This window comes from Neolamprologus brichardi, chromosome 13 (genome assembly GCF_056152115.1).
Source record: "Neolamprologus brichardi isolate AB-2024 chromosome 13, ASM5615211v1, whole genome shotgun sequence".
In the NCBI taxonomy this organism is placed as follows: domain Eukaryota; kingdom Metazoa; phylum Chordata; class Actinopteri; order Cichliformes; family Cichlidae; genus Neolamprologus; species Neolamprologus brichardi.
In genome coordinates this window covers 27,064,714-27,079,958 of record NC_142116.1, presented here as the reverse complement: position 1 = coordinate 27,079,958, position 15,245 = coordinate 27,064,714, and the positions used below count along the sequence as shown (strand labels likewise).

At 42.3% G+C, this 15,245-nt stretch overlaps 1 protein-coding gene across 2 annotated transcripts; it reads right to left on the bottom strand.

The window, feature by feature from the left end:
- Nucleotides 1-361: 361 nt before the first annotated feature.
- rel (REL proto-oncogene, NF-kB subunit) lies at nucleotides 362-14,002 on the bottom strand. Of its 2 annotated transcripts, XM_006808058.2 has the most exons (11): nucleotides 13,914-14,002; nucleotides 13,457-13,495; nucleotides 11,739-11,878; nucleotides 11,476-11,624; nucleotides 10,587-10,678; nucleotides 4,733-4,873; nucleotides 4,095-4,199; nucleotides 3,697-3,915; nucleotides 3,535-3,600; nucleotides 3,359-3,433; nucleotides 362-3,276 (listed from the first exon to the last, which is right to left on the bottom strand). In XM_006808058.2, the coding sequence occupies exons 1-11, from the start codon at nucleotides 13,918-13,920 to the stop codon at nucleotides 2,441-2,443; spliced, it is 1,869 nt and encodes a 622-aa protein (XP_006808121.1). In that variant the 5' UTR covers nucleotides 13,921-14,002; the 3' UTR covers nucleotides 362-2,440. The 2 variants fall into 2 exon arrangements, with proteins under 2 accessions (XP_006808121.1, XP_006808122.1); XM_006808059.3 differs by lacking the exon at nucleotides 13,457-13,495 and having other exon boundaries at nucleotides 13,914-13,972.
- Between the last annotated feature and the right edge of the window lie 1,243 nt (nucleotides 14,003-15,245).

Genomic DNA, 15,245 nt, shown 5'->3' with positions numbered 1-15,245 from the left:
CATTATTGTCTCAAGAAAAATCACGGTGCCACACCCTGTTCATTAAATTTTTATATCTACACTATTAGCTGATGTTTAATCTGGGAATTTAGCTTTAACACGGCTATTCAAATTGGGTTATTTAAACTATATTAAGGTGTTATTTATCACATTATCACATTAAGGTAGCACTGGTGGATTTAAAATGTATTTCTTTCTGTCATGTCCAGTCACATCTATGCTTTCACACAATATCACGACCATCTATGAAATAATATGCCCATGACAATGCATAATGTTTGCAATGAGCTATAACATTTTACCATTTAAAATATTATAAATAAATAATAAACAATGACAAAAATATTTAGAAATGACCGACTTTGTTTATTAAGAATTGATCTCATAGAAAAAATCAAAACAAATAAAAAACAGCAAATCTTACAAAGTAGTCATCAGAATATACGTTTATATTTTAGACCATAAAGCTTTTGGAAGGCCTACAAAGTTTGTCTAACATCAGCTTTGTGCTGTCAATGCTTTAACAAGATACTTTCAGTGATGTTTCAGAGAGCATCGGCTGAATACATAAAACAATATAATTGACATCTTTATCTATAAAACATCTGTTAGAAATGCTCTGAGAACTCTGAATACATGCAATCTCTGGTATGACATAGTCATTACAGAGGAAAGACACAGCTGAATGTGTTTCCTCCCACTTCCTCAATGGAAATTTCAGTACCTTGCCAGTTCTTGAGTGTTTCGGCATTGGTATTGCTGTAACTCTCAACTATGGCTAACATGTATGTACAGAGTGCACTTAACAGTAAATGCTTTGGTACCAAATAAAAAAAAGAAAACAAAAATCAACAAAAAAGTATTGTACTATAATTCATATGTATGAAAATTTTACAAAGAGATCAATAGTAAAACAATAAGCAATATATTCCAGCATTATACATGTCATAGGTGGATTCACAGGTGGTAAGTCCAAACGGTGCAGAAACCAACAGGATCGTCGCTGTCCTGTCTGCCTCTTCATTCTGGTGCCAACCTAGAAAGGAGAGCGGGCCAGCGGCAGTCACCATTCTTAGATTCCACTGGAGGTTTGTCTTAGACGGGATGGATCGGGACTTAGCCCGGATGGGCAGAGCTCCTAACTCCGCCCGCCACAGTGTTGTGCTTCACACGCGTAGCCATAATCTCGGCGTCGCGGGGACATAAGGTGCCATCCCGCTGCCTCTCAATCCCCTGCTGTGGGCCTCTCTCGGCGAGGAGCTACCTCCTGTCAACACCAACACAGACCTCTCTGCTCAGCCCCGATCACTCTCTCCAGTACGCGGTCATCCGCGATCTTCGGTCTCGTTCTCCTTTGCGACACGCCTCGGGCAGCTGCCTATAACTGGGCCTCTGTACCGCCCTGCGCGGCCGTCGCCCACACCAGTTACCACGCCATGTCTCTCCCCTCCTCTCCCTCACGCTCTCTCTTATTAAATAGCTGTCGCCAACCCCAGGTGTGCCAGGTTAATGATCAGGAGGGGCGGTGGAATGGGCATCCTCCCGGAACAAATCACATAACAAAACAAAAGCATGCAAAAACCCAACAAAATAAAACACTACACGCTAAAAAAATATCAAAGAATAAAACACATCACTACATGCAAGCAAATAAAAATACCAAGTTAAACTTTGTCCATTCCACTTTATGACATACAAAAACAATAAATTTACTCCTTTGTTTTCTCAAGATCCAAGAAACCTCAAATCATTTATGTTACAGTATATTGGTAGTAATTCTAACTTTACAAAAAAAAATTCAAGAAAGAAAGTAGTACATTCACTTCTTCAAAGGCATAACTTTGGCTTGGAAGCCAACGCTACTGTTTTTTTTCTTTTATAGTCATTAAAAGCATGGATCGTCCACTTAAAGATCCTACCCCCTAAAGAGACCAGATGAATCACTTCAACTGACTAGTATGGCGAACACCAGCAGCTGAAAGCTGAACCCCCACAAATAAAAGGCTTGTTGGACAAGCAACAACAAATCACAGGTTACAAGTTGGGGCTGAACTTTACAGAATCCCACTGTACAGAATTATGAAACAATGCATCACCAATTTAAATAGGACAAGGACTGGGAATAGCTTGTCTCCAGTTTTTCAAGAAACTAAATTTACCTGATAATGTTGATGACTAACTGGAAGTAAAGACCAACCACAAGGTACCATGTTGTTAGAATCAGAATCAGGAAGTACTCTTGCTAACCAATCAAGTGATCAGTAACCAGTTGTATCTCTGCAAAACATTGCCTAAGGCTGACTGACTGTCAATCATTTTGGTCCCACTGAGGTAACAACCCAAGCAAAGGCCTACTGAGCATAGCAGGGCCAGCGTGAGTAAAGAAATTTCTGCTCTCCTTTGAGCTGCTACTGTTTAAAAAGAAGAATTTGAGCAGCTTTCAGTCATTTTGATTCATCCAGTCCTCCAAAGTTGCATAGTGGGTTTCTGCAGCCATGCCGTTGTTTACGTAAGGACTATGGAGATTTTTGATGGCAGTACCGTCTGGCCGCATTGGATCTCTGTTGGTGCCATTGCTCATTGGACGGGGCAGCAGGTTAGTATACGTATTTCCTTGACTTTCCCTTGGGGACTGCATGAGGGGAGTATGGCTCTCTTGTCCCACTGAGATCTGGGACTCCTGTTTCAACTGGAAGCACGGCTGAGGTGCTCCCGCCATGTTCTTCAGAAAATCATTCTCTTCTATTCCCTCTAGGAAAGGGAACGACCCTACCCCCTGTGATCCCCCTCCACCTCCAGATCCATTAAAGGGGTTCGGAACTGTACCCATGGTAGTAAAATTGGACCACTGAATACCTTGGTTCTGGCTGACCAGATGGTTCTGAGCTTGGTTTGGAGTTTCTGATCGGTGCTCCTCCCTTTGATTCTGCTGGTGGAAGAGCTGCTCTGGTTCTCTCATTACAGGGGCTTGAGAACCTGTATCCAAGCACTGCAGGTCCCGCATTGAGAGCTGAGGGAGGGCATTGTTCTCACAGCTGTTGTGGTCCACACGGTGTTGGTAGCTGCGGTTCGGTGGCTGTTGCCTGCTAACAGGACGTGGCAGATTGCTGGCACCTGGGTTTATGGTGACTGTGTCCATAGAGAGCGTTGGATTGGAATTCGCCCATGCATGGCTTAATTGTAGATTGGGTGCCATTAGATTCTGAGGAGCCTGTTGATAGGGTTGGGTGAACATAGAAGGTTGCTGTTGTTGTCTTGGGTATGCATTGCCCATGTCTGTAAAAAAGAAGAGTTTTAGTTTCACAGCAATGAAGTATATCGCCATCCTCCTTTTTTTGATGACTTCAAACGTAGTTACCTCTTTTCAGGTGACTCATGGTACTCTGTGGTACTGCCTTGGGTCTATTCATTGTCAGACCGCTAAAAGGACCACCTAAAAAGAGACGTGAAACCTTAGCTGCGATGCAAACCTGTGCAATCACAAGTAATCATATCACATGAGTTGTACTATATATAAAGTGCCACATTGCTTACCTGACAATCCTGATATCTTCATCAGGTGCTCTCTTCTGCGCTTTTTCTCATTGTATCCATAAGGATCTGATAGAAAAACAACAATATTAACACTACGTGAGTCTAACCGAGAACTAGGTGCCACTAGTAAGCCCCCGCAGAAATAAAGCGATTGCTGCTCACCTTTGTCATCGGGCAGATACCGGAAATCCATTGGTTCACTGACTTCCTGATCAGAGGGCCGGCGTAGCTGCATGTGCACGGTCACCGAGTCCGTTATGGACGTGTTGTGGTAGGGCGGAGTCTTGAACACAATGGCAACTTGGCGATGAACATCAGCCTGAGAAAAGGAGCCTTTGGCCTCCCAGCCATCAGGGGAGAAGAACCGCACCTCAATGTCATCTGGAGCAATACAGGAACAGAAAAGCACATCAGCATGCAAAGAGACAGGCACTATGGGTGTGGGAGGTAAACTAGATCAGTGGACTGAATAAAGATGAAGAAAGAGAAAACAGATGCAAATAAATTTAGTACAGTGTGCAAAAATGCAAAGGTCTATAATGCAGAACATTTTGATGTACCTTTTTGTACTTTGTCACACAGTAGGAAGATTTCGTCTCCTCCTCTGACACTTCCGCTATTTCTGTTGACCCGGCAGATCCTCAGCTCTGCAGTGTTTGGGGCCCCTGGTAATACAAAAAATAAGTTCTAAACACACAACGCAACAAATACTACAAGTTACAAGTTGCTCAGTACAAAAACAATATAACCAGGATCTGCTTTTGTTGACACAGTGGGCCTAGCTTAAAAAGCTGCCTTGGTTTTGAAGAACAATCCTCATTCAGTTTACAGCTAAAGCTTCAGCAGGTTGAGTCACATGTCACATGCCTGGAGCGAGAAGAGGAAGTGCTCCATGGTAACAGTGTTGTTTGAAGGTTGGTGTGTATAAAGAACTTCCCCTTTCTGCGTGTTTGTGTATGTGAGGAACAGTGAACTAGTTCACCAACGGCAACACTTGAAACACTAGTGGACACACGTACACGGGTCTTGCAAAAAGCACTTGCAGTCTGCTGTTATCTGAACTCTACAGGTGTACAAAGCTGACCTCGGGGAGCCCGTGTACTTGTCAGGGCAACTATACGGCTATTTCATTATGTTCTCATGCAATTGCCTGATGTGACGTCAGTGTATTTGACACAGACGGCGCTCGGTCACTCACTGTTGTCGTAGATGGGGTTGGTGACGATGGGGTTAAGAGCTCGGGTGTAGTGGCCGTTCTCATCCTGCAGGAAAACCTGAATGCACAGGCGAACCACATTCAGGTCGTACTCCTCTGTCTGCAACAGCTGCTCCCGTGGCACTACGATAAAACACACTTACATCAGTTAGATGAAGCTGGTAATAAAGCAAACATTCAGAAATATAAACTAAGAAACATTTACACCAGACTTTCTCTTTAAAGGGCCAGTGCAAGTATTACCTGGTGGTTACTGTGGACTTTTTTGTAGAGACTGTTAGCACTCTTAGCACCTACCAGGCTACTGGCAAACCAGCTACATTTAGAGTTGCAGTTTGTTTCATGTCTAGCCTTTTCTTTAATATAATTTATATTTGTGTGGAGCACAGCTCTTAAGGATGGATGAAACATAAATTGAAACGTAACATGTTCTAGTTTCTCTGACTTTGCCTATTTAGCATGGGGATAAAAATAAATGCCAGTCTTTATGTCTTTTCTTTTTTGTTTCAGTGAAACAATATTTCATTATAAAAAGAAAATCTAAAACCCGCAAACTGGATAAACATCGGTCATTGTGACTAGTAAATGTCATCTGCTATTGGCTAATATCACTGATATAGGTTACCTAGCTGCACACTGAAGTACCGACATATTTCAAACCATCAGCACAACTAAATACTTGCATTTCAAGTGCACGCCATTGTTGAACAGACGTTATTACAGCAATAACAAAGGCATGCTATAAGCATACGCTCCTGCTTTGAGAAACAGGCAGACACAGTGTAGTTATGCAGTCACATCTGTAGGCTGTCCACAAAACCTCACCTTTGGATCAACATAAAAACGTCACAGATAAGCTTTTTCAAACGTCCTCAGCCTACATGCTCATCTGCATCACCCGCCTTCAGAAGCAACACGCAAACACACACACACACATAACACACACTCTATACTGAGAGACGCCCACGTGCCGACACACGCACGCATGCACAGAGCAGGCTTTCACATCTACCTACTTTCTATCTTCCGTGCTCATGAGGCCATCCCCACCTACAAAGTGTCGCCACTGTGACGCTCCACACGTCACCTCAGAGTGGAAACAAGTATGCGCCTCTGTGTGTGTTTGAGTGTCTACACCGCACATAAGTAAAGAGATGAGACTCTCCTGCACGAGTGACCAGGGAGCCTCCTGACGTATGTGAAAGTGGTGTGACATGAGAAAATATCTTATAAGCCTTTTAGTTTTGATTCTTTAGTGGCGTCTTACTCTGTATACTCAAGCATGATCAGTTTTTTTGTTATTTTAGGCATATAAGGTGGCAATTATATGTGCAAAACCCAAACAATACAACTGTAGTCACACATTAGCTGTGTAGGGAAAGTCGTCATCCTTAGTGGGCATGCTGAGTGCCAATAGTGAGCCGGCTAGCTCTCCTGCTCTGTCTCTGCATGTGCTGCTGGCACCGGACATTAATCTTCTCTAGGTTCACAGTCTGCTTGTGTTTAGTCAGAAGTAATCAGATTCATGCTGTTAATCTGACTTGATTTTATAGCAGTAGAAGCAACAAGCAGGGAAGAACATGACATGTGCCTTGATGTGTTTGTTTGTTTGGGTTTTTCTGAGCCAGATGTGGGCTCACACCAGGTTGCTATGAAGAGGTAAATTAGCTAAACACATAAAGAATTGTTTTATGGACACCATGACTGCAGCCCGTAGTAATGTTATTGTCATTGTTGAAGTTTTAACGCACCTTTTCGCCTGTGTGCATGACTACCATTCAAGAATTTTGTATTTATGTGGCATAATTAATACGAAGCATTTACCCGATGACGGATTTACTGTTAGTTTAAAAAAAAAAACTTCATCGGCAGCAGTCAGATTAAAAAAAGCAAATTCCCTATAATGCTTCTTTCTGGTCTGGTGCCAGTGTACTCTATCAACGTAACAAAACATTAGTACAAGAGAGCCTCTAGAACAGGGGTGTCAAACTCAAATACACAGTGGGCCAAAATTCAAAACTGGAACAAAGTCGCGGGCTAACGTTAATATTTATTGAAAAAAAAATCTTCCTCCAGATATAAGAATGAATCTTTTCTTATGGACTCAAATAAGTAGGCCAGCTCTAATAGTAATTTGGTATGGCTTCGAGTTTGACACCTATGCTCTAGAAGGAGGTAGCGTAGGTCTCCTCATTGAGAATGCACAACAAATCCTGCAAGCTTTGGACGTCTAATTGGTCTCAAATACTCTGTTCTGCGGTGTGGAGCACTGCTCTGTTGTGCAGCTTTCTGTTGGGTCATCAGGTTTGCCTACTGTAGGTGGCAGAGACACGCAGTGAGTGGAGAAACTGAAGGAGGGAGAAGTGAAGACGAAACCGTCAGAACAAATATTGATGGAACATGCTGTGTTGGTCTGCGTGAGTGTTGGTGGAGTGTCGCTGACAGCGGGAGAAGCTTGGACGGACAGGTGCAGGAAAGTGGGTTGTAGGTAGCAATGGTGGTTGATGTTTGAAAGTGTGTGGTGGAAAGAAACTGGGCCCAGGGTCATAAGATACACTGGGCTGCAAGGCACGGGGGCGTGGGTCATGTTCAGTGACGGGGGGGGGGGGGGTTGCAGGTGGTGGGGGTGGTATGTGGCTCCGAAGGGGGGGTGTTCAGGGTAAGTGGTTATTCTGACTGTGAGAGCAGAGTGTAAAAGTGAGAAAGACGGGGAGGCAGGTGCCAAGTCTCACCACAAACAATGTCTCCACTGCATGACTCACAATTTCACCACGTTTTAGGACGTGGAGCTTTTGTGTCTGGCTGAGGCGGTCGCTACATGAGAAGTCTGCTGTTGCATCATATAACATTATATGAACGTGTGTGCATTTACAGCACATGAGGAAGTTTCGTTAGGGAACAAAAATATAAGCGTTTGGAGCCGAACATGGTGGAAGTTAGTTTAAAGGACAATCACTGCACCTTAATCCTCTTCGGTAAAATGTTCATTTTTAAACAGCTTATTTCTAATAGAAAACTACTGTCTGCAGTGCACCGGCAAATTTGTACATGTCCATTGATATTCAGACATAATTTCACAATTAAATCTGCAAGAAATCGTGATTGTGCTGTGGCTGAATCCGATAGAGTTGGGATAAAAGCAGGATCTGTGAGATTTTCAGTTTGTGAGAAGAATGGTAAAAATTCAATGCCGGTAACTTCACAAACAAAAAAATCAAAGGATGTTTAATTGAGTTTTGTCCTCAGAAGTAGTTTTCCCCTTGTTTACAGAAGATATTTCAAAACCACAGGCTTCAGCAGAATCGTACAGGCACTTATCTGAAGCCCCGCTGTGCATTTTCTTTGGTTGTCAGTGCGGTTATAGCCACATGTATTTCTTTGAATTAATATGGACGCCGTCTTACGGCAGATTTATGTCCCCTGTGAAATAAACAAACGCTTGCCAGGTGTGCAACCACAATGTTAAAATGTGACGGAGCGGTACTACAGAAAAATCTACTACGCCCTACTCAGGATGCCTGTGTGTCATCACTCGTGCAGGTGAGGGGAGCTTTGGGCCAAGAACGGACAGTGCTCACAGAGAGTCTTTTGCAAGTGCAGATGCATGTATTCACAGACAGGGAGGGGAAAGTGCCTCCAACCCCCCCTACCCACTCCACCACACCCCATCCTAACACAGGAAGCAGCTGAGTTTCAGAGCAGAAGTGAACTTAAGAGAAGGGAAGGTTTGAGCCATGTGAAAAAAAAAAGAGACATCGAGCTGTCCATCGCACACGTCTGTGGCAATAAATACGCCGAGTTCCTGCAGCTAAGGACATTTTAACACAAGTGCTTTTAGTGGGGCTTCTATATGGCCTGACACAACAAGTAGCTCAAGTCTTTTAAGAGCCAAGTGGCTATTAACAGGGGTAAGAAACAGAGATGTGATCATATCTGAGTCAGTGGTGACAGGTGCTAAAAATGTCAGCCAGGCTTACTTTTCATATCATGCAGGACACATCTGTGTCACTTGCATATTTTGGTCTGCGAGAGCGCTCAGGCTAAGACAATTATCAATTATCAGGTAAAAAGACTACAAACAAGTAAAAGATGTGCACTTTACAGCATCCCCGGTTTTAGTAATTAAAGGCAATTCAAATTGCTCTTTATTGCTACTTGCTACCATGCAAATGTACTCAGTGCACTTACACGGTTTCTTTTCTGTAACAACTGTGAGAGCTGAGATCTAAACAAAAGCTAAAAGCACACTCCCTCCGCACCCTATTCTACTTTTATCATCATCTCGCAGGGCTGGGGAACCCCCTCGGTCCACCCCCTCCCCCTTTTAATGAATCCTGCATTCCCAGCTCTCACGTGGCATCTCTGCACTGTGCTGAATTGAGCAACTGTAACAAAGAATGGGGAAGTAGCTCAACGCCTGTTTGTACACGAGAAGTGTCTGTCTGCTCTGGAGGACCGCAGAATGAAAGCACAGAGAGGAAATGGCATTGCTGTAGATAGCGCGGTGGCAAGAGAGCGGATTTGTGACTTGATGTTAGGAAAATCTGCTAAACTGCCTGAGAACTAGGTCAACCAACATTAGAAAACAATTCTTGTGAATTGTTTTTGAAGCTGCTTAACAGTAACAAGATCAGGAAAAGCAGCAGCAACAGGATTGATATTTATATTTTACCCACATACAATTCCATTTGCTGTTTTGTCAACTGCAGACTTTAGCGTGGATCATCCACTGGGGAGATGACAATATCAGCTAACATCAGGCTGGATATTATACCAGCAAAACTCTAGTTATTTATCTATTATTTCAATCACACAAGCGTTTGCACTTTTATTACACTTTAGCTACACATAAGAATCATAAAGCTAGCAAAGAATCTCTGTATGTACATTAGTGAATATTACCTGCTGCAAATGTCTGGTTATACACAATAACTCTGAAGCAGAAATAGCACTGAAGTTAACCGGATGTGTTACTGGACATAATGCTGGACAGGTTTCTTTGAAAGGTAACAGTCTTGTTTTAATTTACATATTGGCGGCGCAACAAATGCTAGCCTTATCCTCTGGAGTACTAACACACTGTTTAGTAATTTGCTAACTACTTTTTGCTAAGAAAGAGTGTAAAAGACTCCAAGACATTCTGTAATTACTTTTTACCAAGTCCTGTAAAGCTCTGTTAATTTACAACTCTGCTGACTTGTTTGGTACTTTATTAGGAGCTAGAAGGTTATTAGCCTGTTAACTGCTACATTTTCTTTTAGATTAGTCCCTAGGGATTGAAAAGAAGGATTATATGAATAACTCATTTCAAATTCTGCTCGATGGGCTACTATTAGATTAAAAAACCCCAAAAACATTTGCAATCATTTATGGTTTGCAAGCCTGCAAAGATTGACATATAGTTTCACAGAGCCGCTAGCATCGCTGTACACTCAGAACTGAGATTAGCTTAACTTTACACCGCTAATTTGGATTAGCTCATTTTCATGGCTGCAAGGTGCCTGAATTTAGGCCCATTAAGGCTATAAAGTCGACTTATTTTCCAGCTTTTACAAATAAAGGTAACATAGAAATATGAAGGCTGTCAATTTAACTTAAATGATTCTATTTGGGGGAAATTGTACGGTTTGGGTGAGTGTTTTCAACTGTGGCTTAATACACATTTGGGTTTCAATAATAAATATGTAAATAAGTAAATATAGCATATCCACCAATTTTTTTTATTCAGTTTTTTTTTTAAATTTTTGTCTAAAAACATGTTTTTTTTCTCAAACATAAATAACACTGACCCTTGATGTAGTTATAGAGCCACGGTATAAAAATTCAGAGCACTCACCATTGAAGGGGTTGATTCCTCTGGTGATCCTCTGTATGATGGCCTCTTTCACTTCTCTCCTCCTCACACACTGGATACCCAAATTCTGGAAACTGTAAGAAATTTAAAAAAAAAAAATGTCATGAGGAAAATGACAGCACTCAAACATGCTGAATAAACCCCGAGCGAAGGGAGCTCTAAAACTATAAATGAACTCAATGATGTTGTTGTGTTTAAAGGTCAAAGTAATGACGCGATTACTCTCACCTATCCAGTCAGACCGGCACATTTTTCAGTAGTAAAGAAAACATTCAGTAATGAATCTGCTGGATTAATTCTGTTTGTTTACCCAGAAGGCCTGAAATTCAAAATGATTCTGTATTTACTACAGAAGCCTGTTTGGGATTTGCAAATTATACACACCAAAAGATACTGACTCATTCACACACTCACACACGCGCAAAATTTTGTTTTCTCTCTCTAACACAGCAAATATGGGTGATGTCACTTGGGGAATTCCCATATTGCCATCCTCACAGACATGGGTCGACAAATATGCTTTGTGTGTGTGTGTGTGTGTGTGTGTGTGTGTGTGTGTGTGTGTGTGTGTGTGCGCAGTGTGCTGTAAGAGTTTCTTCAGCTGTGTCTGAGAGGACATCAGTTTACACACGATGCCTCCCGAAACCATCAAGCGAAAGACGAAATACTGTTAATAGAGAGCAATTCGGTTGTGCAGTGAGTGGCTCTGTGAGTGCGTCACAGAGAGAGTGGTTACTTATTTCGGTGAAAGTGTGCTGATTAAGATTGAGACTAGGGCTCTCAACGATAACAACTGGCAGCGAAGTAAGCAGACGCTGATAAAGAGCGAGTTTGGACAGGTGGAGGCGACCGTGGGAGGAGGAGCACTCACGCGATCACTCTGCGGTCCGGGCCAAACTCGGCCTCGTAGAATCCATCTTTGCAGTCCTTTCCCACCAAGTCATGCGGATGTGGTCGGTACGGCTCGTTCTTCGTCACCAGGTAAACGCGCACCTTTCCCTTCCCGCAGTAATTCAGGATCTGAGGAGAAGGAGGAATCGTGTGCGTTCAGACGCATGTAGAAAGGACACATGCTTAGGTGCTTCTACGCACAAATACACAGGTTACTGCGGTCGGGGAGGATTGGGGTCGAACCTGCAGGCTGGGGTACGTCCTGTTGTTGTCAGAGCTCTTCTCTCCCGGGATGCTTCCGGCTGAGCGACCCTCACACTTGTACCTGAAGCGCATTCCTCTCTGCTTGGGCTGCTCGAAGATCTGAATCCCCGGCTCAGGCACTAAGGAGGGGGCGACAACAAGCAGTCGATAAACAGATTTGAAAAGACGACAAAAGAAAACCCGAGTGTGAATCTGACAGTTATCTGCTTCAGTTTTTTCCTGTTTGGGCTGCCACATGAGTGGTTTGGTGCTGGGAGGCAGGGGGCTCAAAACCTACATCTAACGCTCAAATTTCTTTTTCTCAGCAAACATTTCGACATGTCGCAGCAGTAAAAATGCAGCTGTACAGGATAAAAAAAAATGCTGGCTGCTTTCCATTTAGCTGCCTCGGTTTCAGGCTCAGTCATTGCCTTCTTGGGAACCATGATTTTAGTGACACCTGAACCTTTCCCACTATGTCGAGCTGTGAAAAAGGTTTATTATGGTTTAATACTAATCTTTAAGTACTGGTCTATGAACCTTAAAAGGAACCTATCAGGCCATTTCCTTTTTTTATTTTATGTACTCTTACAATTGTGAACCTTCATATTAAATCTAGTGATTTACATCAGCACATGTGTAAATGTTTACTTCAGACTGCTTTTAAGGCTCCATTTTAAGTTCATCTTTGCTCTGTGTGATGTCACTGAGAGCATCTATCCCTAATATGGTCATCTCATGCAAACAGTTCGATCTGTACGCACCTACTGCTGTTCTCTTTCTGAGGGGCAGCAAATGTCTCTTTAAACGAAAAGGGGCCTAAAACAAAGTGCCTGCACCAGTGTGATATTAAGAGGCATTATTTTGAGAATCAAATCATGTTAAGCTATTTCAGTAGAATCTGAGACTAAAAATATGGAAATTAGCAGGTCTGTAAGAAAGTGATTTCTACATCTTAAAGATTGCTGCATGAACAGACCTATTGAATGCAACCCAGATGTGTAGAAATCTTTTAGCTTTCAAACAACTTTATGCTGATAGGACGTGACTGCAAATCTTAACACAAGTGTTAACTCAGAAAAGCACATTTCAGCCGTTCTGCATAATGACAAGGCATGAAATTTGTTACCTCAAGCTTTTTTTTGTTTTTGTTTTTTGGAGGAAATAAAACCGACCCCACATGATGCCCGTGCAAGAGAGGAACTAAAACTGATCCGGGAAGCGTTTCAGTTTTTGCTGTACACTGTTTCCACTGAAGTAACAACACAAAACGCGGTTATTTTTGGACATGACAGCAAGCACTCAGATCAGAGTGCTGCTTGTTATTCTGGCAGGCCAGTATGAAACAAGTCAAGTAACATTTTTGACATGATTAAGAGAAAAAAAAAAAGAAGAAGAAAAGAAAGAAAAGTGGCCCAGTCAAGTTTTGCCCTGATCACTTTGCAGGAACTGAAAGATCATGAGGCTCAAGCGCACTCACTGCACACTATATAAACACACACCGGTAAAGACGAGGATTACAAGAACCTCAGGCTCTCTCACATCCTTACAACATAAGTCTGAAAATGCAATGCTTACCAATAAAACAAAAAAGAGGAAGTGAAAAGACCCTATTCAGTGAACCATCACCCCCCCCCCCCAACACACACATTTTTGCACTTTCAAGTTTTAACCTGTGAAGACTATTTTTGTCAGGAGCACAAATTAAATTGACTTACGTAGGTGTGCTTCGTCCCGCAGCACGGAGGACATAAGAACTGGAGAGGAAAATGTGACACAGAAAAAATTTAGGCAAATAGATATCCAAATCACACACAGACGAGTTGTTCTGTGGCAGTAATGGCGCTATTGCTAAAACTGGTCTCGTAAGCCCAATCAGTTTAGCGAAGGCTGCCCAACCAATAACACTGCTAGTCATGCAACAACGAGGAAGTTCACAGCATTCAGCAGTGACAGTACCCACAACCAGTGTCGAGCACTATCAAAGTCAAGAGTAAGTACTCCAGTTCGTGGTGATATTGTACAGCTACACGATGACCTATAGCCAGTACTACATTTTCGACTTTTTGACTGACACAGGTACACAGGTGTGGTTATTACCGTTTGTTTCCTACCCGCTCACTCTACACGTTTATCGCTGTTATTACACAGGAAATAAAAGGTGTTGCTACTCACCGTCCATGATGCAAACACTCTTTCGCTCTGTCACGGGTTATTGTGTCTTGGAGAACCTCGGGCTGAATGAGTGACAGCGGGCAGAAAACTATTTTTTGTCAAGACACTAGCGGGGGAATTCCCGTCCGTCACATCTGATCTAACCAATGAGAAGCTTCCGTGAAAAAAAGGGCGGGGTCCAGACGATTCCTCCTCCCTGCCCGCTCGCTCGAGGAAATGCACGGCGCGGTCCACGGGGGTCGGTCCTTCAGGGCTGGAGGTTAAAGTGGGTGGCGGAAGTGCGAGAATGAGGGTGGGAACATACGTAAAGAAGAGCCACGCAACAGCAGCCGCAAATAAAGAACACGAAAAATTATAGATAATAGATATCAATTAGGGAGCACCACACGCACAGCCACTATGTGTTTACTTTACATATACACACTGTCATACACAGCAGCCGTATATATAACATATACAGCAGATATGAGTACTGAGCGATACCAAGTAAATACAGGAACAGTCACTACCAATACTGATACTTTTAACATATAACGGCGGTAGGGGAGAGCAAGTATGTCATGATTTACGAGATGAATTTGCAAAATTCTGAACACATTTGAATGATCACCAAATCACTGTGATTCTTTACTTTACACAGTAGTTAATACAACAAAACACACAGTTCAGCTCTTCATGTATGTTGTATCTAGGTTGTAAATGTAGATGTAAATGTAAAGCACTTTTTGTCGGCTTCTGTTGTGAAACTGTCCTTTCTGGACTTAACTAAGCATCTCTGAGATATCCTATATGTTAAAAAATTAAGTGCTATTTCAACAGAAATAAGTCTATCAGTAAAAATATTTTGGTTTAAAGTTAAGTAAATGTGCAAAATTTTAGGACTCTGTAACTTTGGTGTGGCATAAATGGGAACACAGAAAAAAAAACTTATGAAAATACAGGTAGAAGTCGAAAATTTCTTTATTCCTTCACATTTTCCAAAATCATCCAGTAGGCCGGATTGAATTCTTTACCAGCCGATCCTGGACCCTATGCCATATGTTTGAGGTGTATTTTCTTAATTTCTGGGGGAAAAAAAAAAATCTTATAAAACAATTTAGTGGGCTACATACTGAACTTAGAGGATCAAAGCAAAGTTATTATTGTTGTAGTACCAGTATCAGTCCGATACCACTACCAGCATTGGTATTTATACTTTAATCTACCCAGCTCCAGTGTTTTCTCTGCTGTTTTGTAGTTGATAGTGTAGGCAATTGGCTATTCTTTATTGAATCTGCAGCTCAGAAAAACATCTGGTATTTGTTCATGACTTTTTTAGCTTTAGAGTTGCCA